The sequence below is a fragment of the Oreochromis aureus genome, linkage group 13, assembly GCF_013358895.1.
Source record: "Oreochromis aureus strain Israel breed Guangdong linkage group 13, ZZ_aureus, whole genome shotgun sequence".
Lineage (NCBI taxonomy): Eukaryota > Metazoa > Chordata > Actinopteri > Cichliformes > Cichlidae > Oreochromis > Oreochromis aureus.
The window spans coordinates 1097643-1112700 of record NC_052954.1 but is presented as its reverse complement, the minus strand read 5'-3'; the positions used below and the strand labels follow the sequence as shown (position 1 = coordinate 1112700).

The window sequence follows — 15058 nt, the reverse complement described above, 5'->3', positions numbered from 1 at the left end:
GTTTTACAATGCTGCGTCAGCTCCACGAGGCGCACAAGCAAGAACAAGTGGAAAAGTACAGGCTTTGAAACGCACTCAAAGTCAAACGTGCCTGGTGTTACAGGCTCTCGGGATCTTGTCCTTAGAGCTTGTTCCTGTGTTCCCATGATTAGTGCCTCTGTGCTGTCTTTCAGTCCAGCTCTGTCCAGCCACTGGTAGGATTTCTCGATATTTGCAACTTCTTCTATCTACCCAAATCTACTAATTGGTAGGAGCTTCCTTCTCTCTCTCTCTTTCAAATGCAGGTTAAAATTCTATTAGGCAAAGAATAAGTTATATCAGCGCACACTACACTTCACCCTCTTCTGCCTGGGAACCATGGCCTTAGTCCTGGAGGGGCTGATTTCTATTCCTAATGCTTCACACTAGGCTGTCAAACCAAGCTAGAGGCCTCCACCTGATGAAGCCAACAGAACCACAACCAAACTGTTTTTTTAAACATGTTAGTGAAATACAAATGATTATCTTTAAAAAAAAAAAATTAAAATAGCACATCTTCTTAGTTTAAATATTTGATATGGTTTCAATGTCCTAAATATAAATATGGGTTCATCTGACTGTATTTTTAAGCGCTGGAAATTCCATATTATTTACTTGAGGACTTAAAAAGATGTAAGGGCTCAAAAAGGGCTGCACCAGAAAAAATATCCATATTAAAAATGCCAAATTTTTACACACTGATTTGTAATTCATTTGTTCAGGTACCTCTGACAGGCGATGGTACGGTAGCAAATTTTACATGACTTTGTTAAATATACAGTTATTGAACAGAAATGAGCTGAATCTGAGGGGGTCGGTGTTTTTTTTCCACATTTCAGCGTTTTGGTCCTAAAACTAAATTATATCCTGTGACTTCCATACTCCATCTGGACTGTGGGATACACTGATAAATCAAAGATTTCTCTTTGTTTGGCTGGATCCAGTGGATCTGTCATTCCCTCTGTGGTTACTGCCGACCCCACAGCTTGATGCTGCCACCACCTTGCTCCACCTGTGTCATAGTGTTAGACAAACGATGTGCAATGCCTCATCTTCTTTTCATCCTACCTGTCTTCATGTGTTGTCTTGAATGGTTCATTTGAAAAAAAATAAATAAATAAATAAAAAGTGCAAAACAGTGAGAAAGACACCAGTGACCCCTGCTGGATTGTTCAGGAAACAACATGCCAGACAGTCTTCCCCTTTTATTCGGTTTTCGTTAAGTTCACGGTTTTTAGTTTGTGCTTTTTGTTTTTTCACACAAAGAGGAAATAACATAACTGTTTATTTTTTCCAGGATTCCTATATTTGTACATTCTACATGTATATTTTTCTTTTAAAAAAATAAAATAATACTGTTCATCATATGTATACAGTGCTGCAGAAACTGTGCACCTCACCCCCCTTTCTTCTCCCACATCTGAGTTGGAGATGCATTTGTACATTTGTATGGTGACAATAAAGGCATTCTCTTCTATTCTATTCGCACTGAATACATTTGCATGTAACACTAAAAACATGAAGAATAAACATGAATATTTAGAAGAAGCGCTGGTTTTCGGTAACATGGCAGCCATATGTCCAAAGGAAACCCGCGTTTACAAAGAGGGCCGCGGACCCCGGTGACTCCAGTCAACAGGTTTCGCAGTCCGCTTGAACGCATCAAAACCTGCTTTCGTCATCACGCACAGTCACGTAACCCATTCGTCCAATCAGGTGAGAAGCTAAGAGGAGCTCCGGAAAGAAGCCGATGATATGGCAGCTTTGAGAGCGCCCAGGTAGAACTTGCTTCGTGTTATCAAAACACTTTGAGTCGATATCAGGGCGCGTGCTCGACATGATTTACTTAATACTCGTTTCCGCGGCTTTCGGAGCAGTCGTTACTCTGATAGTGCAGTTCCTGCTGATATACCGGAGGAGCCCTGAGCCCGTAGGCAGGACAGTGCAGTATGTCAAAGTAGTGCCCGGTAACGCGCTGAAGGATTACTTTAATAGCCATCATGCCGAAGCAGGCCAGCAGCAGCAGCAGGACAGCACGACATGTACCTCATCTAAGCAGCCAGAGGCCGCCTCTACACGGCAGCAGGAAGCAGCCGTCACCGGCGGCGGCCCGAAACAACAGCCGCCACCGCCTTCCCAAAGCGAGCCCATCGATGCAGGAAAAGCCGAAACGTGCCATTTCCTAAACGCTATCTTTCTGTTCCTATTCCGGGAGCTCAGAGACACTCCCGTCGTCAGACACTGGCTCACCAAAAAGATTAAGGTGGAGTTTGAGGAGCTGCTGCAGACCAAGACAGCTGGTCGGCTCCTGGAGGGACTCAGTCTGAAAGATTTCTCTCTGGGGAATTCGCTGCCGGTTTTTAAAACCGCCAAACTGATGAAGCCGGTGCATGTGAACGAGGACGGGATGCCCGAAGAGCTCAACTTCGAGGTGGACATCGAGTACAATGGCGGCTTCCACCTCGCCATCGACGTCGAGCTGGTGTTCGGAAAGTCTGCTTACCTGTTCGTTAAGATGAGGCGCGTGGTGGGCAGGCTAAGGCTGCAGTTCACGCGCGTGCCCTTCTCCCACTGGTCCTTCTCCTTCCTCGAGGATCCGCTGGTGGATTTTGAGGTGAAGTCCCAGTTTGAAGGAAGGCCACTGCCTCAGCTCACCTCCATCATAGTCAACCAGCTGAAGCGGGTCATCAAGAAGAAGCACACGTTACCCAACTACAAAATCAGGTAAGGTCCAGAACGCAGTGATCCCCAACAACCGGCCCAGAACCAGCAGAATAAAGCGTGCTAAGAATGTTAGCCATGAAATGTTAAAGAAGGACGACCAAACTAAGAAATAAAATGACCCTGAAGAGCCCCCAGACCCCCACAACTAGACTCCAGACAACAACAAACAGGTGTAAAAGACCAAAAACAGAAAGGACTGCACAAAGACTCTCAGTAATAGAAAGTGCTTACAAAACACACAAATGAACCCAACGAGACACAATATTATGACTTGAAAGATAAAAAGTAATCAGGAAACTGACAAAATGACAGTAAACGTGCACATTAAGGCGCTCAGAGTGGATGCTTGGTATACGGTGCTGTGGGTTACACACCTGGGCAACGACCCCCCTGTCTAGTAATCCGTCTGTGGCTGTCGGCTCATGTCTTTACGTCCACTAGCTTAAAAATTAAGAATGTTATTGCTGGCAGAAGACCTTTCAGACTCTTGGAGAGTATTAAACTCGTAGTATTCTTTATTTTCTGAGCTCTGCTCATGCTTTGAATGTTACTTTCTTTCCACTTCTTCTTTTAAGCAGTGAGAAGCTTTCAGTTCTGTTCAAGAGAGGAATTTCCACTGTTCCCTTTTTCTTTCTTCTGTATTGCACTCTTCAAGAACAAATGTCACAAAGTGCTTTACAATCCAAAGGTAGATGGAAAATCAGACTCAATCAAAGCAAGCCTGCACAGGTGGGTCCTAAGCTTCCAGTGTCCAGTCCAGTGGAAGCGAGTTCCACAACTTGGGAAAGACGACCTTAAAAAACGGCATCTGGACCTAGGTGCTGCCAATCAGCTGACCTCAGAGACCTAATATTTATGACTTGCTCGACCTCAAGAAACTGATAAAAAAGTAAATGTACTAAAATATTTTACTCTTCAACACTTGTACTTGGTGCGTGTCTCTCCTCAGCTCTCAGTTTCACCGTGTAGAACAGAAGCAGGTTCGATAACATCAGGCATGCTGATGACAACTAGATTACATTAAATGTTTCTCTATTGTGTTGATATGCAAAGTCCACTCATGCTCTTCCTTCACACGTTGCTTTTCCCTGTTGTCACTGTTTGCATTAATGAGAGGATGTTAAGAAACTGAAAGTGTTTCCTGGAGATTGCAGGCAGATGTGTCAATACTGCTTTCTGTCATTATCGAGATGCTGCTGGTGTTTTGTTGACAGCTGATCAGGCTGTGATTGGAGCCCTAAATGAAGTTTTTTTTTTGTCGTAGATTTTTTTTTTTTTTTTTAAAACCATGTGCTGCTTTCTAGAAAAACTTTCAGACTGTGTGTCACAGTAACAAAGTGAGGTCATCATCTTTTGAGGATATGGAGGTCGCTGCAGGACAGTGTCTGTACTTTTAGCATTGCTTCACTTTCATTGATATTTTTTTTTATTGAGAGACTGCACTGACACTCGCCTCGCTGAGCTAACGCTGCTCTTCTGCTATCACGTGCATTTTGCTTCAAATTTCATTAATATAGGACTCAAAGTCGATCATCTCGGGACACTTGTGTTGCGTTACTGTATTAGCAGTAGTACTAATGCAAGAACATCATGTGCACTGTTAACCTGAGTTTCCGACCCCAGAGTTTAGATCAGGGGTGGGGGGCTCCAGGCTTAAGGGCCGCTGTCCTGCAGCTTCCTGGGTCCACACACCTGAATCACATGATGAGTTCATTACCAGGTGACATGCTGAGGAGGTCATTTAGCCATTTAAAGCAGCTGTGTTGGATCATCATCTAAAACCTGCAGGACACCGGGCCTCGAGGCCTGGAGCTCCCCACCCGTGTTTTAGATGGATCTGAACGTGGATGTTAGCCTAGCCATCGTTACTATGGAAACATGAGACTACCACTACCAGTGTTTAGCCAGTTCTGAACTGGTTCCCTTTGAGCACCGGCCCATATTTCAGTTTCAGTTTGAGAAGCAGATGTTATATCATTACAGAGCAGGAGATTCTTCTTCTAATCATAGTCACTGACTGTAAATGTCCACACAGCCAGCTCTACATCACACACTTAGACATCCTCTGTGTGAATGAAGCTCCTGTCATCTGGAGCTGAACTGCTATCCCTCTGGAATGGTTGCCACTTGCATCTTGATCTGATGATAATGATTGTTTTGTTGCATGCACTGCTCCTGGATGGAAGCATCTGCATTGGTTTTACATGTTTACTCGCATTTGGGAGCCAAATTCTTCGCTCTAAGTTTTTCCCAGTACGTGAGTCACATTTCAGATCCCTTTCTTCCCACTTGGAGCTTCTATAACTTCTGTTTTCAGTGTTAATAACGATTCATGTTGTATGTAAGGATGATTTAATCCTCCTCATAAATGTTTAATAGTAATTAGTTATGTGTACCTGGGACTGGTGTCTAAATTAGTACCAAACTCCAGACAAAGGATGCTGCTGTCGCTTCTGTGACATCAGTTCATTTTCATTTTGACAACAGACATTTCCAAAATCCTAACTGCCCCCAGGTTCCATTTTTAACCTTGTTTTATTATCTATAATTTGGCCTTACCTTCTGACACATGCATTGTTAGCCCGAGGCTGTGAGTCTGTGCTTGGCCTCAGGTATGGGCAGCTTGCTGTACTTCTCGGGCACAGCGAGGGAGTTGGCTGCTTGGCCTCCAGTGTCTTTCCCCATGGAGGGTACTGCTCCTGGCTTCGCTCATCTTGTAGCTGAGCATCTAAGTGACTGCTGCTGTGGTGTTGATCGGTTGGTTTCAGTGATGGTCGCAGTAGGTATTGTCTGCAATACTGCATTTACTAGTACACCTTCAGAGGATACTTCACGTAGCCTTGCTAATGAGCCACAGAGGGTTCCAGCTTAGCCGTCATCCTGTCAAGATAATTCCCCGTATTTTAAGTCTTAACATTAGCATGAGAATGGGGATGCTACAATCCTGCCTGGCTGTGAATGGCTGTGATTTAAAACAGAGCCACAGATTAGCTTTATTAGCCTGAGAGAAATGACAGCTCTGCATTATTAAAAATCATCTTGGACAGTTTGACCTGATAAAACAATGGAAGCTTTATACAGGTAAACTTAACAGTGCATTTTAAAAATCAGTTTTCATGTCGGTGTTTGTGTTGGGTGCATGATAAGAGTCAAAATAGGACACGCTCGGTCACGCAGGCTCTGTGGAGCAGCGACAGAAACAGAAGAACGGGAAGTGGAGCGACTGTGTCATTGAGAAAGAGAAACTCGGGTCAGTGGTTCATAATTTCACTGTGGTTTCTTATCAAGTCAGAGCAGACGTGGTAGGTAGCAGAGCTGCTGCTGCTGGGCGTTCCTACAGTCCAGCTGTCAGACTGACAAAATTAACCATGTCTGATGAAGGCGGGGCTTGTTCCACTCTGAGCGATGTGCTGGAGTGTAGCGGTGACACTCTCACAGCAGCATGATTTCCTCTTTGAGTCCTGTGAATTCTTACGTGTGTGTGTGTGTGTGTGTGTGTGTGTGTGTGTGTGTGTGTGTGTGTGTGTGTGTGTGTGTGTGTGTGTGTGTGTGTGTGTGTGTGTGTGTGTGTGTGTGTGTGTGTGTGTGTGTGTGTGTGTGTGTGTGTGTGTGTGTGTTGCATAGTAGTGTTTGACTACTTCGCAGCTATGGTGATCTTGTAGTGATACCCATGAGGCATTTCTCCAGCAGCTTCATCAGAAACTGTCACTTTTCTTTCTCTACAATATTTATGAACAGGCCTGTTTTAAAATGCAGGCGGTGACTAGTTAATATTTCACAGTGGACAGTCTGTTTTTTAATGTAGTCTTTATTTTAGCATAACTACTTTCTCCATATTTCATGTTTAATGTTTCCATAAGTAATGAAATGATTTAGCTGTTGAGTTGTTTGCTTTACTCTAAAATAGATTCTGGCTTCATGGTCTCTAATCAATGATCTAAATAAGGGTCATTCATTACATGAAGCAGCTTTCAGCGCCTGTTGTGATTTGGCAAAATATAAATAACATGAAACTGAATGAACTGAGCTTATGTGAACAAACAAACGTATGCATACAGCCACGCAGTAGAACATCACGTATCAGGAGGTGCTGGGACGACTTCCCCTTGTTTCTTTGCAGAGCTCTCAGTCTAAGAAGCGCTGGGTGTGCTGTGGTGGCATCAGGGATGTTCATGTTACACAGGTGTTAAAATCCTATTTGTTGAGCCGCTGACACGCTGTGCTGAGTGTGGAGGAGAGTACTGCAGCAAACACAGCTAATGCATGTGAGCTTGCATCACCACAGTCGTGCAGAGCGAGTGTGATGAGATGATGTAATGAAGACTGGACTTCGGGATTTGCCGAGTAGCACAGATGGGAGTGGGGGGGTGTTGGAGCTGTTGCCCAGCCATCATACAGCTCTCACTGTAAACTGTTATATCACTAATGCATTAAGCAGTGGATAAGAATGGCTCCTATAACTTTTATTGGCAATCATAGTGAAATGTGGTTTGAGGCTAACAGCTGCTTCTCCAAAGAGTCCTGAGCCCAGCACATGGATCAGTCCTTCACCTGCTGGCTCTGGGTTAGGTGGTCTGTCAGCTAATCCAGAGCCCCAGAGAACAAAAAATGTCCAAGCTGGAGGAGCTGGGTCTGTTTGCAGTACGAGATCCCGTCAGGAGGGGGGGGGGAGCTGATACAAATCAGGGCAGGAGCTCGCAGGCTAATGGTGGCTAACTTCAAGGTTTTCAGACTGAACAGGTGTAGCTGTGTGGCTAATATAGCTTTGACACACAGGCAGTGCTTATGTCCCAAACCACAATCATAGTGCAACAAGCTGGTGTCTCCTTCATTTCTGTGGGGTTGAATGAAAAGCACGACATGGCGTTGTGCTGGTGAGTAAAGCACCAGCGTCCACTGTGAGGCACGTCTGTGCTAAGAGACGCGCTGTGGTTACAGCATCAGTGTGTTTCAGGGTTTGTTTTCATTCATGTCTGTGTAAATGTGGCGCTGCCACATGCACTAAGAACACTCATCTCTATATCACCCAAAGCAGATTTAATCTGACGCTGTCACAGTTTGTAGCCTTCTAATACATATAAATATTTACAACCTAAAAACAGTGTTTACTGTTTTCAGTTTTGGTTCCAGATGAGGACAAAGGTCAGCTCACCGAGGTCGGAGCAGATGTGCTCTTCAACGTTGTGAGCGGACAGTTTCGTCACTGATGTCCAAGCAAAGACTGAAAAATTGTCTTTAAGGACTTTTATTCTGGAAAAATCCCTCATGGGACGGGAATAAAAACCAGTGGTGATTATACTTTAAGCACTGGTCAGCGGCGACAGTGTGAGCCTAAAGATCCAGATGTTTAACCGTAACATGATCAACATCCACATGTACAACGACAGCTGTGCCGTGATCTGGGCTCTTAGTCACGTGTAAAATAATCATTCGCAGGTTTAGGGGAAAAAACAACTTTAATGATGTTGGATGACAATCGTCAGTCTAATCACAGACGACAGGAGATATGTTCACGCAGACTTTATGATGGGCGGAGCAACGTGATCCTTCATGGACTGATTTACATGTTTAGAATTTATAGGTTTTGTTTGGAGGGAATATTTGACCTTACTGTTTGTTTCAGTATTAATATAGCTTCATTTATTTATTTATTTATCTGAGATGCACCAAATCCCACAAACTTTGTTTGAGATTTTTTTTTTTTTTTTTTTTAATGTTTGGTAGAAGACATACTCTGATTTTTAACATATTTGTAGTTTGGTCGAGTGTGTCAGTCAAACACTGGAACGGCCTGTAAACACAGAGTGGGGAAAGAAGCCGGTTTCTCTTTGTTTCCCTCCCGCCATTGTGGTTTTTATTTAAATAAATGTTTTTGCTTTTTCTGAACACAGGCTGCTGCTGTTCTTTCTTTATGAGTTTGAGTAAATGCAAAGCTGCTGCATTTGAGCGCACTCTGAGGAGGGTGCATTTGCTCGCAGCTGAAGGACGGTGCTGTCGTCGATGTATTGGTCCAATCGCCCAACCTTAAACTTTAGTAGGTGCACAGCCTCTGTCTGGCTAACACCAAGAAACAGTCTGAATATTAGACGTGTTCAACATGCAGTTGTGTCAGCGTGTAGTACACAGACACCTCACACATGTAGAAACTGGTAACTGTGGCTCCTCTTCAGCTCCTTCAGTCATTGGCTGTCATGAGGAGAAGAATGATCCATTTCCCTGTTGGTGCTTTGTATTCGGAGCACACAGGAGAGGACACTTGTACTGACTGAGCTGTCACTGTAGAGTAACAGATGATGTTTGTAAAACACAGGCGTACCTCCTGGAGATTGAAGTAGTACTGTAGTTTAAAAACAGCTGTTAGCCTTTCTACGCTGTTTCTTTTCCTTTGTGCGTGTCACAGCAGCTGAGTGCTGCTGCAGGAACATCTGTGTTACAGACGGATGATAAACTGTCAGAAGAATGACCAAGAACACGCAGGCTGTGTGCAGCGGTGAGCCTGCTTATACTGACTGCTGATTACTGCAACAAGGGATGATGAGTTATAAAGTAAAGGAGTCTGCATGATGTTTGTCATTGTGTTATTTTTCTATTAGAAAAATGGCGCGATATGGCAGCCTCGCCTCTGTCAGTCTGCCCCAGGGCAGCTGTGGCTACAACCGTAGCTTGCCTCCACCAGTGCATGAATGTGAGCGTGAATGAATAATGGCATTGTAAAGCGCTTTGGGTGCCTTGAAAAGCGCTATATAAATCCAATCCATTATTAATATTATTATTAGGGCTGCACGATTTTGCATAAAATGAGAATCACGATTTTTTTGCTTAGAATTGAGATCACGATTCTCTCACGATTTTCTTTTCCAATATAAATATTTATTGCACTTATTAACTGCACATCAACTTCGTAACAGTTGAAACTGAACATAAAAACAATAAATAAACATAAAAACAATAAATGTCTCATATTTTGTGGTTGCCGCAAAATGTTGTACTGCTTGTAATTCCGTCTCCACCGTTGCTCGACACTGCGTGTATAGAGCAGGTAGTGCAACAATAGAAAAATAGTTGTGGGACAGCACTGTGTAGCCTAGGGTGTTGATCATTTTCCTAAATCCCTCGTTTTGCACAGTGTTGATATATCTTTGGTCAGGTGATAAGTAATAGCCTCCGTAATTTCTCTGTGCCTGCGGGAGTTCGACGTGTATAGGGAAGCGCTGTATAAGGTTCCCGTTATTGATGTTTGGCTGGTTGACCGGGACGAATTTTCTCCTGTCACTTTCTCGTCATCCCTGACGTGTTCTCCGTTGTTTTTTTTCCCTGCCAATTTGAGCATCACGGCACAGCTTCTGTATCACGTGGTATAAGGCTCCGCCCTTGTCATTTGTTGAGCAGGAAGAGGGAGCGCTTGTTTTCATGCAGATTACGTCCCGGATCAAAATGCGGTACAATCGTCGTCGTCGTTTTTTTTTTTTTTTTTTTTTTTTTTTTTTTAATCGTTGTCATTTGGAAATGAGATCGCACATAAGTATGAATCGAGATCGCGATTTTTTTTTTAACGATTAATCGTGCAGCCCTAATTATTATTATTATTATTATTATTATTTTTACAGTTCACCTGCATGCTTTATGCACCGCTAAGTTCAGATGAGCTGCTCAGAAACCCACTGACAGCTACACTGGCTTACAGTCCAAGGACATGCTGGCAGTAGCTCGGACTACCCTGTAGCCCCTCTGGGAGGGACAGTCAACGTGTGACACAACAGCCAGAATTTGTATCTGTGTGTTTCTCAGCATGTTTGGAGATTTGGGAAGTGAAATGTTGAGACATCTCTGTGAGGACAGACTATGCTGCTATACTGGTGCGACTAGGGATGGGTATTGATAAGATTTTCACGATTCCGATTCCATTTTCGATTCGATTCTTTTTTTAAAAAGGAGAACACTAAGGTCGATTAGCTTAGAACTTTGTTTTATATCTTCTCTTTGAACAAGATAGAAATTTAGGAGTAACATGGCCTTACAAACCCAACAGTGAGATCTTAAGAGATCCACAGCCTACGGCTCTTCAATGGGGTGTCACAGGGTTAGTCGTCGAAATAAAAACCTTCATACTCTCGCCACATGAGGCGGGGCGTTGTCGTGCACCAGGAGGAACCCAGGACGGAGACAGAGGATCCAAGGATTTCATACCGAAAGGAGTTGTTCCCTTAAAAACAGAGTAGTGGGCGCCAGTTTGTGGAAGCTGCCACAGTGAGACGGACATTGTGCCTAACCACGCTTTACGTATGTGGCTGGAGAACGGCGGTGTGTAGTACTTAAAACGTGGAAGCAAACTTGTAGGTGTTCACATGCCAGATATGCAGACTCAGCAAAAACGCAAGAGCTTAACAACAGAAAGCTTAAAAGTATCCTCAACAACTCACCTCAGTATCATGGGGAGGTGAGCTTACTGACTCAATGACGTTTTACAGCCTCGTCCACAGCAAATCGATGTGGACGCTCACTGAGAGCCGACACTCACCACAGAGGAACGGTGGCTACAGCTGTTTGTCCTGCAGCTGCGTAGCTAGGATTACACACTGCAATCTGCAGATCTACTGACATCCTGCAGAGAGACTGTACACATTGTAACTAAGTGTTTGTACAGCGTGCTTAGCCTGCAGTACACTTTCATTTCAGAGCCTTGTGTTTGTGTGCACAGTGTCTGCAGAGGAAATGGAGAGGCCAAAATAAGTGCTGATATTTACAACCAGATGTTTTCCAGATGTCATCATCCTTACTCATGTTGTGTTTCTACATTTTGTTACAATTTAAAAACACAGTAGCAAACAAAAATCCCTGATACATATTTATATGTGTAAGCTACAGCAGGGCTGAGTCCTTGGCCGGGCCTGCCTACCGACTGTCCGCGTTAGAGTACGAGTCGAGGATAGGAAGCCTGCGGTGGTGCACATGCTGAACATCTGCTCCATTTGTCAGATTTGAACAGACTTCTAGCTAGTATTACCGAGCAGCTTAGACCAAAGCTGTACCATAACTGGTGTCATACTAAAATCTTGTTCTTTTCTTTCCTGTCATAACAATATGAAAGACCTGAATGAGCATTCTGTTCACTGATAGAGTGGTAATGCTTGGCACTACTTTTATGGAACCCATTAAAGTTCGCATTTAAGTATGATGGGAATGTGTGTCCTCTGAGGATGCAGCTAACTGAACGTATGCTGGTTTTATTCCAGGTACAAGCCCTTCTTTCCATTCCAAGTGCAGCCTCTGCACGGTTCAGCCTGTGATTTGGATCTGTCCGTCCACGACAGCCGGCTGGTAGAAGGACGGCTCAAAGTCAGCCTCATTGAATGCAGCAGGTGAGACACTTCATCTCTGTTTGGAGCTTGTCACACAGCAGCTTTGATCTATAGTTGTATAACAGGGTCCCAGTAACAACATGTTTACTAGGGGTGCAACGATACACAAAATTCACGGTTTGGTTCGGTATTTTTTCGATAAAAAAAAAAATGTTTCTTTAATTTGTCATTTATTAAAATTATAAATATATATTTTAACTCAAAAGTACAGTTTTTAAATTTAATGTTGCTGAAACAACAAAATAATAAAAAAAATAAATCTATCTGATCGAGAAATCACTCATCTTTGGAAAAGAGTTTATTACAGAGAAATGGCTCTTTCCAAAATAAAAGCTATACTATACGCTTCTTCTGGGCTATATTCTCAGCAGCATATTAAACATATCAGGTCCCCATAAGGAGAATCATGTGCTGACGGCTGTCTAAATGACTCGGATGCGTGTCATTTGGATGCGTGTCATTTGGATGCGTGCTTGTTGTTTTTGTCTGCTTCCACTTGTCTTTGCACCAGGATGATGTCGGCGTAAATGTGCAGTCATATTCGTTGTGTTCCCACAAGTGCTGTCAGCGTTAATCTGAAATGACGTTAACACCACAACACGGCAAATCTCCGTTAACGAGCTACCGCTGATCGACCCGTGCGTGGGGCTGGACGGAGTCAACACGTTAATGAGCTAACTGCGCTAATGCACTAGTTCCCACCCATGTAATTGAGCATTGCGTGGCACATCCGACATACTGTTTTACTTTTGTCCATGACGCGCTTACCTTCAGGGTCATACTTCACATGAAGACCAAAAGAGTTCCAAACGCCAGATCTGAATGTGGGTGGGGGAGGTTCAATTTGCCTTGTTGCAATGAGCTTAGCTTCTGTGCGCTCAGTGGATCTGCGCTCGAAAGTGCAGCCTAGGCGGAGTAGTCGAACACAGATCCACTAAGCGCTCAACACAGACAGCATCGTCAGAGGAAAAGTTGATAAAATAAATTAAAAATGTTGTATTGTTCGATACATATGCGTACCGAACCGAAAGCGCTGTATCGAACGGTTCAATATCGATACGAGTATCGTTGCACCCCTAATGTTTGCGCTACATTTTGAATAAAAGTGTCCTTTTGGTCATAAAATGTAACCAAATAAAAGAAGAAAATTATATCAGAACCAAGACATGGGTGGAAAAAACATGTTTTGACAGCTTGTTTAGTTTGTGTGGAGGGATCAGCTGAGATCAGGAGTATCTGTAACTGACTGTAATCTGTGTGGGAGCTACAGTTCAGGCTGGGTTGTAGGGGGTCAAATGCTCTTTCACTCAGTCATGTGTAAATCACTTTATAACTAATGTAATATTTTGTTGTTGAATGACATTGTATCATTCTCCATCAGAATAAAACTAGTGCAATTTTTTTTAGTGAGAAACTTACAAATTAAGTGGTATAATTATTTTCCTCCACATCCCAGGGCTGTAGCATGGACATGGTCTGAAAAGTCTGACACGGACCAGAAAACTGTACTTTGCAAATTATGGCACAAACCGGTCCCCACCTTAGACTCAAACACACAAGAATCAGGTGACAGAGTAAGCAGAGAGTTTACAGATGAGAAGCAACAAAGAGCAGTCAGGTGCTCCACGTAAACCTCAGACTCAAATGTTAGAACAGACTTTTCCCCGCAGCACGCCGTGTAATAAACACTCACAAAGAAACAACTTCTGTCTAAAAATGTATCTTTTCATGCATCGGTCAAACCTCTCGACACCCAGCTGAAACACTTCACACAGGCCGAATCACTTTGTGATTTATGTCATCATAGGGATGAGAAACGGGACAAAAGCACATTAAAATACTAACACATGAAATGAATCACAACAGAACTCAAATACATGTTGCTATCTTTTCAACATGGCCATTCTTGTCATGTTAGTAACACCAGTGTGCATTAAAATGTTTAGCTGATTTTATGATTTTGATTATTAAAAAGGGCAGCAGGGTGGAGCAGTGATTAGCGCTGGAGTCTGAGTTCACCACCAGGCCGGGGTGTGGAGCTTCATGTTCTCCCTGTGTTTGCGTGGACTTCCTCCCACAGTCTAAAGACATGCACTCAGTGGGGTTAATCCAAATTGTCCATAGGTGTGAATGGTTGTCTGTGAGAGACTCATTCACACCTGTGGTGTTGTATTAGGAGGTCACGTTGGACCCAGTTCTGTCTAAAGACTGTGCCAGCCCAAATGTGATTGGTCTCTTTCTGCCTGCACTCAGTCCTGACTGTAGGTAATCACAGTACACAGTAGAGTGTGTACGGGTGCTGAACAGCATTATCTCTTTAACAATGGCAGCACAGTGGTGCAGCGGTTGGTGCAGTTGCCTCCTGGGTTTGATTCCACCATTTGTTGGGCCTCTGTGTGGAGTTTGCATAATCTACCCGGGGGTTCTCCACCGTCCTCCCACCATACAAAGACATGCACTTAGTGCTGGTAGATTAAATGGTTGTGTTTCTGTGACAGTCTGGCGACCTATCCAGGGTGTGACCCCGTGACCCTGTGGAAGTGGAAGAGAAAGTTTTTTTCTTTTTTTCCAGGTGACCCTACTTGCTAAGGTCACGTAATCAAAGAGCTACATAATGTTGTGCTATCAAATAAAAACGATACATTTAATGCTATGTTGGCCTAACCACCATCACTGTGTGCACACTGGGAATGTGTTATTTAAGGGAAGCACTACACCTGCTTGTCATATTTTGCCTGTGTGTACTTTAGCTTCTACATTCGTCCATGATGTTGGACAGAGTACCCGAGGAGTCTCTCCTTTCAGAGACAAACACGCCCTCCTCTGTCCAAGGTTGGTATGTGTATATCTGAGCTGTTAGCCTCGGCTGGCTCTGACTGACTGCTCTGTCCTTTGTTAGCTCGTGTCATCAATGTATGTGTGTGTTTCTTTCATGCTTTGTGTTTGACAGGCCACCA

The 15058-nt window shown here is 43.6% G+C and overlaps 1 protein-coding gene across 1 annotated transcript in view; it reads left to right on the top strand.

Moving 5' to 3' along the window:
• The first annotated feature begins 1741 nt into the window (after positions 1-1741).
• The window catches only part of pdzd8 (PDZ domain containing 8), a 41578-nt gene continuing 28261 nt past the window's right edge, over positions 1742-15058 (top strand). Inside the window, exons 1-2 of the mRNA XM_031755014.2 lie at positions 1742-2742; positions 11976-12101. Of these exons, the coding sequence (XP_031610874.2) occupies positions 1856-2742; positions 11976-12101 (1013 nt within the window). The 5' untranslated portion in view covers positions 1742-1855. The remainder of the gene's footprint in view (positions 2743-11975; positions 12102-15058) is intronic.